The sequence below is a fragment of the Ictidomys tridecemlineatus genome, chromosome 4, assembly GCF_052094955.1.
Source record: "Ictidomys tridecemlineatus isolate mIctTri1 chromosome 4, mIctTri1.hap1, whole genome shotgun sequence".
NCBI lineage: Eukaryota > Metazoa > Chordata > Mammalia > Rodentia > Sciuridae > Ictidomys > Ictidomys tridecemlineatus.
Window position 1 is genome coordinate 185,339,318 of NC_135480.1, and position 13,666 is coordinate 185,352,983.

General features: G+C 37.8%; 1 protein-coding gene across 2 annotated transcripts in view; it reads left to right on the forward strand.

Annotated features, from left to right (window-relative positions):
- The first annotated feature begins 286 nt into the window (after window positions 1–286).
- Rad23b (RAD23 nucleotide excision repair protein B) overlaps window positions 287–13,666 on the forward strand; it is a 39,611-nt gene continuing 26,231 nt past the window's right edge. Inside the window, exons 1-2 of one of the 2 annotated variants that reach the window (XM_005329734.5) lie at window positions 287–765; window positions 12,464–12,545. In XM_005329734.5, the coding sequence (XP_005329791.2) occupies window positions 700–765; window positions 12,464–12,545 (148 nt within the window). In that variant the 5' untranslated portion in view covers window positions 287–699. The remainder of the gene's footprint in view (window positions 766–12,463; window positions 12,546–13,666) is intronic. The other variant, XM_021729384.3, reaches the window with a different exon arrangement.

Consider the following 13,666-nt stretch of genomic DNA (forward strand, 5'->3'; position numbering starts at 1 on the left):
TCAGCATCCACTCTCAGCTGTGCCTCCACGTAGCGCTTCCCCGGCGACGGATTGCGCAATTCGTGCAGCGGGGCGGAGTCTGAACGTAGGCGGGGCGGCGACCGGAGGCGGGTAGCCTGCGCGCCCGGCAGCAGACGCGACAAGGAAACCCCGAGGGCCACCGACGCCCGCGGTGTACGCTTGCGCACACCCGATCCCGGCCTCCAACATTCCAGAGCCGCCAGCGGCCCCACCCCCAGTTCCGGGGCGGAGTTTCTGGTTACGCCGGCGCACAAGCTCGCCGCACCCTACGCCTGCGCGCTTGGACAGCCCGGCCCCATCCCCCAGGTTTTTCTGGTGGGGGAGGGGGCACGTCTCGGCGAGTCACGATGATGGCGGCCACCATCCTGTGGTGAGGTAGCGGGTTCTCAGCTGCTCTCGTGGGTCCCCTCGCTCCTCCTGTGGACTCAGCGGCCGGCGCGTGAAGAAGCACGCGGCTCGAGCTCGCAGGGAAGGCCGCAGTCGCGGGAGCAGCGGCGCGGCCCCAGGCACGGGCTGGGGGAGAGGCCGCTCCGCAAGGCGAATGTGACAAGCCCCCACCCCCACCGCCTTCCTCCTGAGAGCGCGAGGAGCGCGGGCGACCCCGGGGCGGCCAGGCCACAGACCCCGCCCAGAGGCCCCCACCCGGCGCAGGCCCGGCAGCGGAGCTGCGGCGGCACCATGCAGGTCACCCTGAAGACCCTCCAGCAGCAGACCTTCAAGATCGACATCGACCCAGAGGAGACGGTACGTGCGGCGGGGCCGCGGGCCCAGTGGGGGCGGCCGCGTGCGGGAGCTCCAGGCGCCCGCCAGGCCTGGGCAGGGGGCGGCGAACGGGCCCGCAACCGGGACCTCGGGAGAGCGCAGCTGGGCCCTGGCGGGGGGCGGCGGGCCGACCCTCCCGATGCTCCGCGGGCTTTGTGGCCCGAGAAAGGGGAGACGGGGGCCGGACGCCTGGAGGCAGATGGCGTGGAGCACACGCCCGCGGGCACGGGAGGCCTCAGCTCGAGCGCGTGGTGTGAGGCGGGAGGGGGAGGGGAGGGGAGGACGGGGCCGCCTGGGCTGCGGAGCTTGGCCTGCTGGTGTGGTGCACAGGTGGGGGAGGGCGATGTAGGCGTCGTCACCACCCCTGCAGGGACCTGGTTAGGCACTAAGGTCTAGGAGTTGGTAACCTGAGATGATGAGCCTTGAAAAAGTATCAGGTTCTGTCTGCAGCCTGCTAGAGGTGTGGTGAGAGGTGGGCAAGAGGAATTCTTTGCCCCTTCTCCTTAGAATTGTTAGACCTTTGATTTGTGTTATCACAGGTTACTTTACCACCGCCGTGCGGCCACCCAAACCCACACCCACATAAATTGTGCTCTGAGGCCTGTTAGTGAAGATTTTTTTTTTTTTTTTTTTTTGCCTGAGAGCCCTTCGAATCCAGGCTCAAGTCTCAGCTTCAGATTTAACGGGTTCTGTCTCAGAAGTTCTGGAAGGAACCCTGCAACCTCTATGACCGATCCCCGAATAGTAGCTTTCAAGAGGAGAAATATATAAAAACTGCAAATGGCTTCAGCTGTTGAAGTTTTAAATACTTCAAAAGTTCACGTGATAAATTCTGATGCTCTCTTCTGTATTTCTAACTGCAAAAAGTGACACAGTTAAAGTTAATTAAACTTTTTACCAAGAATCTTAATGTCATGAATGTAAATTCACTTGTATGTTCTGGGATTGGGCTGCTGTGCACCATCAAGATGGTTACAGTACGAGGTTTAAACTAGCAACTTACAGCTTCCCCCCTCCATATAATTTTTTTTTTTTTTTTTTAAAGATGAGGCCTTGGTGTTAAATAGAACTCCGTTCCTTTTGTGGTCCTGTAACTCATTTGCTAGAGAAAATTACTTGGTGTTATCCTCTAAACAGGAATACCTGTAGAGATGTATGGATTATGTGGTATTTTGTTCTCCGTCAGTAAATGAAATCGATTATTTAATCATTGGACACCTTTGAGTGAAGATGCAGTGTTAGATTTCTTATAAAGTTTTCTATGTCTTTACTTTCTTAAAGGAGAGTTCCTAACCTTTTTACAGTTGTGGAACACAATGACTTAATATCAAGATATTTCATTGTTGTAAAACATGTAGCGTGTATAATATTTAAAGTTTCGGAAGATTTATATATGAGAGACTTCAGTGTCCTCAGAAGTAATTGTCAACATCCAATGGACTGATATTACGAATAGAATAGAATTATTCTTGAATATTCCCTTACTACTTGTGTATTAGTAAATTGGAGGATGAAAGTTAAAATACAATTGACTACTGAATAATTTTTAAACAAAACTACATAAAATAAAATACCTCTTTGCCTTTGATTGTTTGTGGTGATAAATGTTGGTACCCTTTTGCCACTATAACTATCAGCATCATATTCAGAATTAATGTCAGAATTACCAAAACCTAAGATTTGATTTTTTTTTTAAATGTGTAGTGTGTTGAAGTTCTGCAGTGACTCCATACTCCACTGAAATCAGTCTGTAACATTTGTATAAATTCTCAACTACATTTATCTTCCAGTAATTTACAGGGAATGTATTAGTATATTACCCAACTATATTTTCAGTAAGCTCATTGTTACAATGGCTTCCTCAACTTTTTGTTATTATTTATATAAATTGTTGCTATTAATTTAAATGTAAAAGCTAATAGTTCAAAAAAAGTTTTTCAAAACAACTGTTCTAATTCCATCTTTTTTTTGGTTTGTAGTGGGAATCAATTCAGGGCCTCAGACATCGGCCAGTGTGCCATACCCCCTGCTCTTATTTAACTTCATAGGGTGTTGTAATTAATGTTTATTTTTGATACAGTGCTTTAGAATCCCTATAAAAAGGAAACATTGAAAATCATTTTCAGTGTCATGTTTCTAGTTTGTGAAACTATGTAACCAGAGGTTTTAGAAATAGATCTAAAATTTAAGAAAGAATATAATTCTTAGTGAGATCTGTAGGTATACCTACAATTAATAGATTTGGGCTTCTCAGATCTGTATTTTGGTAGCTTAAAATTTGGTTCAATTTTTACCTGGAACGAACCAGGGAAATTAAATAACTTAAGGTTGCTAGTATAGAAACTTCCTGGGTTCTAGATGAGCATGAGGAGGAAGAGAAGATTGAGAGATGGTGGGTATTAAAGATTCATTTGTTGAATAAGTAAATGTTTAGTGAGCTATGCTGGCTGGACTGGAGTGTAGTTACAGGGACTTATAGGAAGGTCATGATTTGGGTCTAATGGGAGCTTTATTGACCTAACTGCTCTGGCTAAAAAGGGTAGTAGAAAATGGAAAAGGCAAGATAATTTGTTTTAAAGGTGTTTTTATTTGCTCTATTTTTTGAAAGTTGGAAGTCTTTCCCTTATTGTTTTGTACCAGTGCATGACCATTATCATGCACTGCCTTTATTGTTAACCTTTGCAAAGCTCTTTTTATTTTTACTGTAGTAGTGCATCTGCTCTTTAAGAACATATAAGCAATAAGAAACAGTGAAATGTGTTACAAGTGAGATGGGGAGACTTTTCTTTCATTATGTGATATTCTATTTTTAATAGATTGACTTACTATAAAATATAGAAGATAATTAAATAACCTACATACAATACAAAGCATTGTGAGATGGCTGATATACTGCTATTCTTAAAAGATAAAAATTCAACAGTTTGATGTGATGGACATTTAGGAGAAAATGGAATGCATATAGTTTTTAAGCTCAGATCCAAAGTCACTTAGTTTTTTGTTGGTGCTGCTTACAGCCATTAATTAAGAACAGGCAGATTCTAGAATAAAAATTTTGAAATCATTGCAACAGGAGTATGTGGTATATAGAATTATCCTATATGTGCTAACCCCTGACACTGTTATATGCTTTAAATAATGGGAGTGGGAAGCCAGTAAACTTTAAATGCAGGACCTGAAATGAAGTTACATTACTATATAAGTGACATTAAAACTGTACATTGGGTGATTTTGATAAGAGAATTATGAAGTTTTGACTTCTATAAACAGCATATTTAGTATGTTGTACAGGAATCTACAGTTACCTCATTTGTGGTTTATTTTTGCGATGATGGTGATTGTTATAAAGTATTTCTTTAGTATTAGTTCTGTGTGTAGTATTTGTTAGCCATTATTTACCAACAGATTGTTTCTGTTGTGATTTATTGTATTTTCAATACAGTCATGCTAGATACAGTGCCTTAAACATTGAGTAGTAGTACATAAAGTACCATATTGTAGAGGTGAAAGAAGGGTTCTTGGCATATTGGTAGAACAGATATGTGAAGAAACTGGAGTCTTGTGTGGTTTCTACCAGAGCTGTGTTTTCAGAGCCTGGCACATTGAAGGCACATAATGAAATCTTTTTAATGAATTAAATACATTCTTTTGGTGAAATGTCAAGTCAGTGCTCCCTCAGTGTAGTGTGTTTGCATGTTGATTCATTTATTTAACAAATATTTATTAATTACTTATTAATGCCAGACTGGACTCTCATGATGTGTATGTATATTCTAGAGGGATAAGATACTGAAAAACAAATATAAAGAAGTAGGCAATGATAAGCACTGTGTAGAAAACTGAATAGTGTGAGGTGATGGTGTAGTGCTTGACTTTTAAATAGACTAGTCACAGAAGGTCTTTCTGGGTAAGGTAACATTTAGTCTGAGATCTGAATAATGAGCATTCAGAGATGAGGGGAGTGTTTTCTGTAGGGGACTGCTAGGGCACAGACCTTTAAAAAGAGTTTAAGAATGTATTTTGGAAATCAAAAAAGACCTGTATTGCTGAGGTAAAGGGGAGATTAGAGTTAGGCAAAGGGCCAGAGGATGTGTTGTGGGCTAGGGTTTTTTGAGGTAAAATGGGAAGCCTTCATCAGCAGTGGGGAATTTCGTTTATAATTTTAGAAAGTTACCTTGATGCTGTAGGGAAAGTGGAGGTAGGGTGGGCAAGAAGGAAAACAGTGAGACCTGTTAGGAGGCTTGCACAATACTTTTAAGCAATCGCAGTTTGGATTAGGATGGGAGTGGAGATGGAATTGGGGTATATTTGGGAAGGGAGAGTTGAATTTTTTGATGGGTTGGAATGATACAAATTGAGAAATCAAAGATTATACCTAAATTTTGGTTATACAGATTGTGTGAGTACTTGTGTTCTTTCCTGAAATGTAGAAGGCTGAGAGAGTAGCAGGATTGGAAGTTAGGGTAGGAACTCAAATTTAACGTGCTTGTTAAATATTAAATATTTGTGTGGAGATATTTGTTATGAGGGTAGATTAGAGAAAAGTTTGGGCTGGAGATAGAGACATGAAAATAGCCAGCGTATGTGGTAAACTTGAAGCCATGGGACTGGATGAGATCTCCAGCAGTCATTTTCAGTGCCTATTCCTTGAGAAAATTGATCTCTAATACCTAAGTTTTGTATGTAATTAACTTTTGTGCTTTTTATAATTGTTGGACTTTGGTGAGAATGTTGCTAGGAGGATGGATTTAGTTAGGGTTGAATCCTGAGCTGCTCTGATATGTGGAGATGAACAGAGATCAGTTAAGGAGTAACATTTGAGATAGTATTTTTAAAAAAGTTTGTAGGAGGAAAAAGGGTCAAATGTATCTAATGCTTGAGCAGTTAATAGTAAGATGAGAACAGAAATGAGAGCTCTGATTTTGGCAACTTGGAGGTCATTTGTGACCTGCTTTCTTTTAGTAGAGATATTGCCAGAAGCTAGATGGAAGTGAATTGAACAAGGAGCAGTATGTGAGGAAGTGGAAATAGTAACCTCGGACTTAGAGTGTTACTTATCTTTGACATTATATCCCCTGCCTCGCTGCCCTCCACCCCCCCCCCCCATACTGGGGATTAAACTTGGGAGCACTTGACCATTGAGCCACATTGCTAGCCCTATTTTATTTAGAGACAGGGTCTCACTGAGTTGCTTAGCACCTTGTTGCTGAGGCTGCCTTTGAACTCCCGAGCAGCTGGGATAACAGGCCTGCTCCACAGGGCCCAGTTCTTTTTCTTGATGTCCCTGCTTTCATTTGTGACTTAAAGTAAATATAAGATTGAACACAGTAATTCTAAGCTTGATAACATATAGTAGATATTGTTTTAAAAGAAAAAAAACCCATACAACATTGTGAAAGGTATATAGTAGTGTATTTTTTTAAAGGAAATTAAAATCAACAGTAAATGGTTTTGGTTGTTTCATTTTCTACAAAAGATAGTCTTGCCTAGATCTCTGTCCTTCTGTTCTTTAATCTCATTATCTAGTGATCTTCCTTTTATTCTGCTTCAACTATTCAGTCTCAGGACATGTAACTATCCCTCACTATTCCTAGTAAATATTATCTCTTCCTCCATTACCAGTAAACTTAGTGTTTCACACTACATTCCCTCTGATTCCAAATCTAATGAGATTTATAATCCATTTTATCCCATTACCTTTTCATTGGCCCTTATACCTCATGTTAACACTTCCATTGTTGTCCAGCTAAGATAGAGGCAGTGAATATACTCATTCCTTTGGAGGAGTTGGCGAAGCATGCCTGTAATCATGCTGCCTGTGTTTAAGTCTTCCCTGAACCAATTGTTGTGTGACCTTGGTCAAGTTACCCAATCAGTGCCCATTTCCTCATCTGTAAAATGAGGACAGTAGCTCTGAAAATAAATAAGTTTTTGAAGGTTCTGTGAGTTTGGGATAATATGTATATAATGCTTAAGGACAGTTACAGTGCTTGGCAACATGGTCCACTCTTACACCATTGTTCTGATTTGGGAAACCCCAATGTAATTCAGCTGGATTTTGTGTTTACATCAGTGCAGCCAAAGAAAAATGTGTAGCTACATGGACTTGTCTCACTTGAATTCATGAACATAAAAATTAATTGGACCTGTAGGGTGCTCCCAACAGTCCACATTTCACTAATCCTTTCGTTCTTCACTGCCATATGGACATTTTTTATTTTCTCTTCTTATTTTCAACTATTAATAGTCCTAGTTTTTATTTTATCAAGAATTCCAAACAATTGGGATAGAACCTCTACAAGGTCCTATCATAGTCTATATACCTGCTGGCCTCTTAATTGTGGATGATACTTACCTAAGGCCAATCCCTCTACTTTTCTTTAATATCTGTATCATATCTTCTCTTTTGCATCTTTTGTTTTTCCACTTCTAGAGTGCATAAACATCTTTTCCCATCTTAATAAAGCCCTTGTCGCCACATCTCTTTAGCTACTGCTCTATTTCCTTGCCCCTCACAAAACTGTTTACATTTTTTCCACATCTTTCTCTCTTTCAAATGCACCATAAAGCTCCTAGAGGGGTTGCCACCACTTAGTATTTATATTTTGTTCTTGAGCACCATACTTGAAAAATCTCTTTCTCATTTGTAAAATGGGATAATAATGATTGACCTGTCTTCCTTAAAGTTGATGTGAAAATCAGGTGAAATAAGGAGTCTAAAAAGTTATATAGTGAATTGTGAAATTAGAAATAAATTGTGATTTTTTTATGCAAATTCTGCTTTTATCAGTTTTTCTTTATTTTGATCAGTCTTTTCACTGTCATTTTTTTTTAAAGATTTGTGTGAATGAGATATTTTCATTTTCTCAGTTTGACACATCAGCAGTTTGGAACAGTGAACAAAGGCCTGCTGTTTTGACTTGAAAATAGAGAAATTTTTTGGATAAGTGATATGTAAAATTTCCATTTCCATTTTGAAAGAAATGTACTAAATTTAAGTCTACTGTAGCAGAGTGGATCCTGCCAAATTCGCTATACCATCTATTCCCTATAAGATCAGATAAATTTCTTTGTGTGATATGATAAGTTGGCATGGGTAGGTTATTTAGCAACCTAAATGCCAGTTTACATTGTTTCTGTTGGGAAAATAGATTCTGGACTTTTTAAAAAAAGTGAGTTTTACAGCCAAATGAACTTCATAATCTCTTTAGAAATTATGTGAACCTATTCCAGCAGAGGAAGCAGATCAGGTACAAATGACTGATGCACAAGTGGTAGATACAATCCTCAGCCTCTTTCCCCCTCACACTTCTGGTTGAATTAGGTGGGGCAGCTTTTTTTTTCCCCTCCTTCCTTTATTATTAGAACTGGGGATGGAAGCCATGGGCAGTGGACTGCAAATTCACCTCCCACTCCCCAGTTTTTTATTATTTTGAAAGAGTGTCTCACTGAGTATTTGAGGCTGACCTTGAACTTGTGATCTTTGTGCTTCAGTCTCCCTAGTGGCTAAGATTTCAGGTGTGCATCACCAAGACCAGCTTATTTCTCTAGAAACTTTAAAATCTGTGGGTATCTTGGAGTTCTGCTTTCTCAGTTTTCAATTGTTGTGTCTGTTTTGATCTTGTTGAAATTGTGCAGTCAGTAACATATTTTAAATGTGATTGAGTTGACATGTATAGGTCCTGAATGCCATTTTACATGGTTTCTGATGGGAAAATAGATTCTGGATTTCAAATAGTTGTTTGGATGATAACTCCAGTTTGAGGATTATCTTTGTTACTCTCTTCTCATGTAATACTATAATATCAGTTGAAATGTCCTTTCATGTTTTACATTTTTATTATTATTATTATTCCTTGGATCTAGAAGGGAAATTTTCCCATTTCTATTGAAGTTAGCAGTCATGTTTATATAATCAATTCTGTGTTTTAAAATTATCCCAAACCTACTTTTGAGAAGAAATTTAGGAGCTTCTTCTTGGTGCTTGTGCCAGTTTTTCATATGGAAACAAAAAAGGAAAGTTTTTGAAATCCTTTTGTAAGCATATTTCGCTTTGGGAATCTTTTTCTCTTTTGCTGATAGGTAACCACCAAAATTTGATTGGTGTTATTTTTTATTAATTAGATTATGTGGTAGTAGAACTACCCCTCCCTGTATAATCTCTCAAAATTGCAGCATAATGTATATCGTGAGTAAATGTTGATGGGGGATATGATGCAACTTTTTTTAACTCCAGTTTTCTCTAAAAATGGTTAAATTATCTAGGCTTGTTGTAGTAAATGAAGTAAATGAAGACCTTGACCTGTTAAGTAACAACCATTGTGTACTTTGTTTTCTTCCAGTCCTTTAAAAAATATTTCTACAGGTAATACATAAGCACTACACTTTAAAAAAATTTTTTTTTGTTTATCCATTGACTTCCCTTTAAAGATAACTGTAGATATTTCATTCATTAATATTGCATAGTATTCGTGAATGTTTGTGCAATGATACCATTTCATCTAAATTGATGTTTAACAAATGTTTTCAGTTTTTTGTGTTATAATGGCATATAACTTTGTCTTGACAAACTTAGTCAAAGGCAGACAGACTGCTTTAAAAATGCCTGAATTAGTGCTCCAAGTACAACAGTATTTGATGTGCTGACTAACTAGTGAGGATTCACATTTAATAGTCTGCCTCCAGAGCCTGTGTCCTTAAACCTTTTCTCTTCATGTGTGTTAGTGTCGTCATTAGAAAATAAGAATAGTATCACCTGCATGTGTAGTACAGGTAATACATAAACAGCATAGTTGGTTTGTTTATGCCAACATTGCCACAAGTGCATGGGTAATGTGTTGTACTACAGTGTTATGATGGCTGTGATGTCACTGTGATGGGAATTAGTTTTAGCTCCATTTTATGAGGTTCACTGTTGGCAAAAATGTTGTGCCACAAATGACTGTACTTTCAGTGGTTGTTAGCCTGAACTAGTGTAGTGCCAACGGGATGCATTTGTAGTGTTCAGATTAGGAAACTAAATGGTAGGTTTAGCTTGTGTTTGCACTTTCAAATAGCTATTATGATTGCCTCTCTTTGGAGAGAAAGTAAAATCCGTACCAACTATGTTTAACATTATATTGGCTGTGTTTTATTTTCAGAGGCACAGTGTCATAAGAGAAAAGAATGTGAATGGAAATGAACTGGCTTTCAGGAAGAAGTTGATTCTAAAGCTGGGATGAGAAGAGTGGGAAACGGTTTAGCAGACTATTCACTGGAGGGGGAGTCAGAACAAGTGGAAAGAAGGGATAGCACTTTTGTTAATGGGAAGAGAGGAGATTAGATAGATGTGGATGTGATAAGATGCTTCAGTCCTGTGGCAGGAAGTTGAGGATGAGTTCTTCTCTGATATTTTCTGTTTTGAATAAAGTAGAAAGTAGACTTTGCAGAGCAAGGGAGGGGGTGTTGGGCATCAGATTTGGAGGAGAGGGCTGGTCAGGATAACAGATAATGAGTATCTTTCCTTTTCTCCAGGAGTATTTTCAAGACTGGATGTAAATGTATATAGAGTCAGATATATAAAAGGTTCAGATTAGCTAAATGAGGTGGAAGAGTTTGACATTGTAGAGTGATTGGGATACTGTTAGAGATTACATTATTTTGGTTCATGTAGAGAATTTTGCCTAACAGAAGCACTGGAAAGATAAAGGAGTCTGATATTAGGAAGAAGGTGATAGGAGGAATGGCAGTGTTGTCCAAGAGAGTGGTAGTGAAAATTGAAGTGAAGGCAGAGACTAGGGACCAAAGTATCTGCGAGGCTTTGGAGCAAGTGTAATAAAGAGTTGTTGAGAGCCAGCAGAAATAGATGATTGTTAACTTCATTGTAATTTCAAAGATACAATAATTTTATGGATGACAGAATTCAGCCTGTGTCCTGTGAGATGACTTAAATGGATTGGAAGTAAATATCATTGTTATTGAGATGAAGAAATGACACCAAAATTTTGGACAGCTCATTGAACCCATTCCAAAGTCTAGTTCAGGTACTTTTTGATCTAATTTGTTTAATAATGGTGATGTTTTTATACTCCATCTATTTCTGTTGGATGACTGTGTATTAATTTGTCTTTATTACCTTACTCATTCAAATAGCAAAATGCTATTCTTGCTGTTTCTTTGGTTTCATGTATATCTTTTTATTTCCTTCATATTACTTTTATGGTCAGGTCACTTATTTATTCAGCACTTAATAAATAAGCACACACTATATGCTCAACCATTATGTCCTGTACTGAGAGCTGGATTTACTCACAATTTTATCATCTAATAGAAAAAAACAGTATACATTAGATAATGGTATGTAATTTGTTATTCTCAAGTTTGCCGACTTGATTTTCTGGGTTCTTTTTTAAAAAATTCTTGTTTTAGGTTTATCTTTGACATTTGGAACAGTGGAAAATAATTTGTTGAGATCTCTGGACATTGAGGAATGTCAATAGCAGTGATACTACTGACCCATTTCTGGAAGATTGGTGTAGCAAGGGTGATTACTGTGGCATTTACAAAATGCTTTAAAAGTTTTAAGTCACAGAGATAGATGATTTTGGTTCTATCTCTTCATCTGTGAAATGGAGTGGATGGTATTTTCATTGGTTCCAGAATTTTAAGGATCATGTGGATTTTGCATGTTAATGTATTTGAAGCTAAATAAAAGTCCAATCTATTTTTTTAATTGAACAAAGCAGCTATCTTTATCCCCTTAACATAGGCTCAGAACAGTTTACTTAGACAATTTTCAAAACTAGTCTGGAAAATTGGAGGAAATGGAATCTCCCCCTTGATCCTTGTGCTTTTAAAATAATGTAGTTCCAGCCTGGTGCAGTGTCACACTGCTATAATCCCAGCGACTCAGTAAGCTAAGACAGGAGGATCACCAAGTTTGAGGCCAACTTCAGCAACTTAGTGAGACCCTGTCTCAAAAGAAAAAACTTTTACAAAGGATTGGGGACAGAGCTGAGTGACCAAAGTGCTCCTTGATTCAATACCCATTATCAAAAAATAACGTTCCATTGAGGCACATGGAAAAGCCAAGTTCCCTTGATGTTTTTACTCTTGTACCATCCTTTCTTGTCAGTTACTATCACAGTAGTTCTCAGCCTTAGTTGAACTTTGAACCACCTGTAAAGTTTTTTTTTTTTTTTTTAAATACTGTACTGTGAACTCCTCAGTTGTTTTAATTGGTCTTTGTAAAACCCAGGGGTGATTATAATGAAATATTACAACACTCTTAAAAATGAGTCATTTACCTTTTAACATTCATATTTAACCTTTAATACTGAAGTATTATTATGGATGAGACCAGTTTAGAATACTTTTCTTTACTTTCCTACTCTGTGGGAAATAAGCCCATAAACTTTTTATGCAAAACCAAATCTTTGATTTTCAGATCTTTGTTTTAATTTGTCAAGTCAACTAGTGAAGTTCTTAAAATCTGTGTGTATTGGGAAGATTATGTCTTTTGTATCTATAAGTACAAGTTAATGGTAAGTTTTGGGGTGTGATATTAGAAAGACATGATTGTAGTTTTTGGAACTATTTGTAATTAAAATATTAAAATTTTAATTTTGCATTATTTATTCAGAGTGTGGATTGTCACTTTTTGTTTAGGCTTTTTAAAAAAAAATCTTTATTGTTCCTATAGGTGAAAGCACTGAAAGAGAAGATTGAATCTGAAAAGGGGAAAGATGCCTTTCCAGTGGCAGGCCAAAAATTAATTTATGCAGGTATGAATTAAATATTGAAATTAATATACTGTCTTGTTTATAGTGACATTCTTTTAGTTTTAGAAATGTTATCTTACAAATTATACTATATTCAAATTGATTCTGTCAGAAACATAATTGTATAGATAAAAGTGATGAAAGCAGTCATTTGAATATGGCATTAATATTCAATCTTCTCTTTATTCACATTTTCCCTGCATATTTTCCATTGAATGGTATAATTTTTATGTATTTTCATCTTTTTAAAGCATCATGTAATTGGCTTTTGTGTTTTTAATCAAACAGCATTTTGGTTTTTTTAATCTGCATTAAATGGTTATACTGATTGTGTTTGTTTATGTGCTCGAAATCATTCATGTAAAATTAAATTTATATTAAGACTTATAAATCAATAAGGAAAGGATGATCTAGTTTTAAAAATGAAAAACTAAAGATGAGAATAGGAAATTGCAAATTTAATTAGCCTCATTGGTAACCAGGACAAGGTATGTTAAAAGTAGACTCAAAACCCAAATTTAGTTGAGAAAAATTTTCTTTGTTCTTCAAAGGAAATACTGAACGCTGTTGTTATACTTACCAGTACAGTGGTCTTTGATTGCCTGCAGATTCTTTTGTCTTTGCTGGATAAAATTTCGTAGTATTTCTTTAAGATGGTTTAGAAAAAATGGCAGCCTTGTGATCCAACCCCAGTATTTTTATAGGTCAGAATTCAGAAACCTAAAAAGATGTCTTAGGCATAGAACTGCAATTTTTGGTGCCTGTCAGCCTGTTGTCTAATTCCTATAAAAAAAATAGAGACACTATTCCTTTCTGGTTTGATAATTGCAGCTTTTGATGCAGTAATTTTTAAAAATGAGAAACTAAATTAAGGAAACGGAAACCTCAAGGAGTCCTGACTCTTAGTATAACTGCATTTGTTTACTTTGTGCATTACCAAGTTCTGTACCATCTTCTCTTTTCTTGTATACCATGTCATCTTCTGAAGTGTCTTTTAGTATCTTACATTTCTTTTTTATTTTTTAAAGAGAATATTTTTAATTTTTTTCAGTTTTTCAGTGGACACAACATCTTTATTTTTATGTGGTGCTGAGGATCGAACCCAGTGCCCCCCATGCATGCCA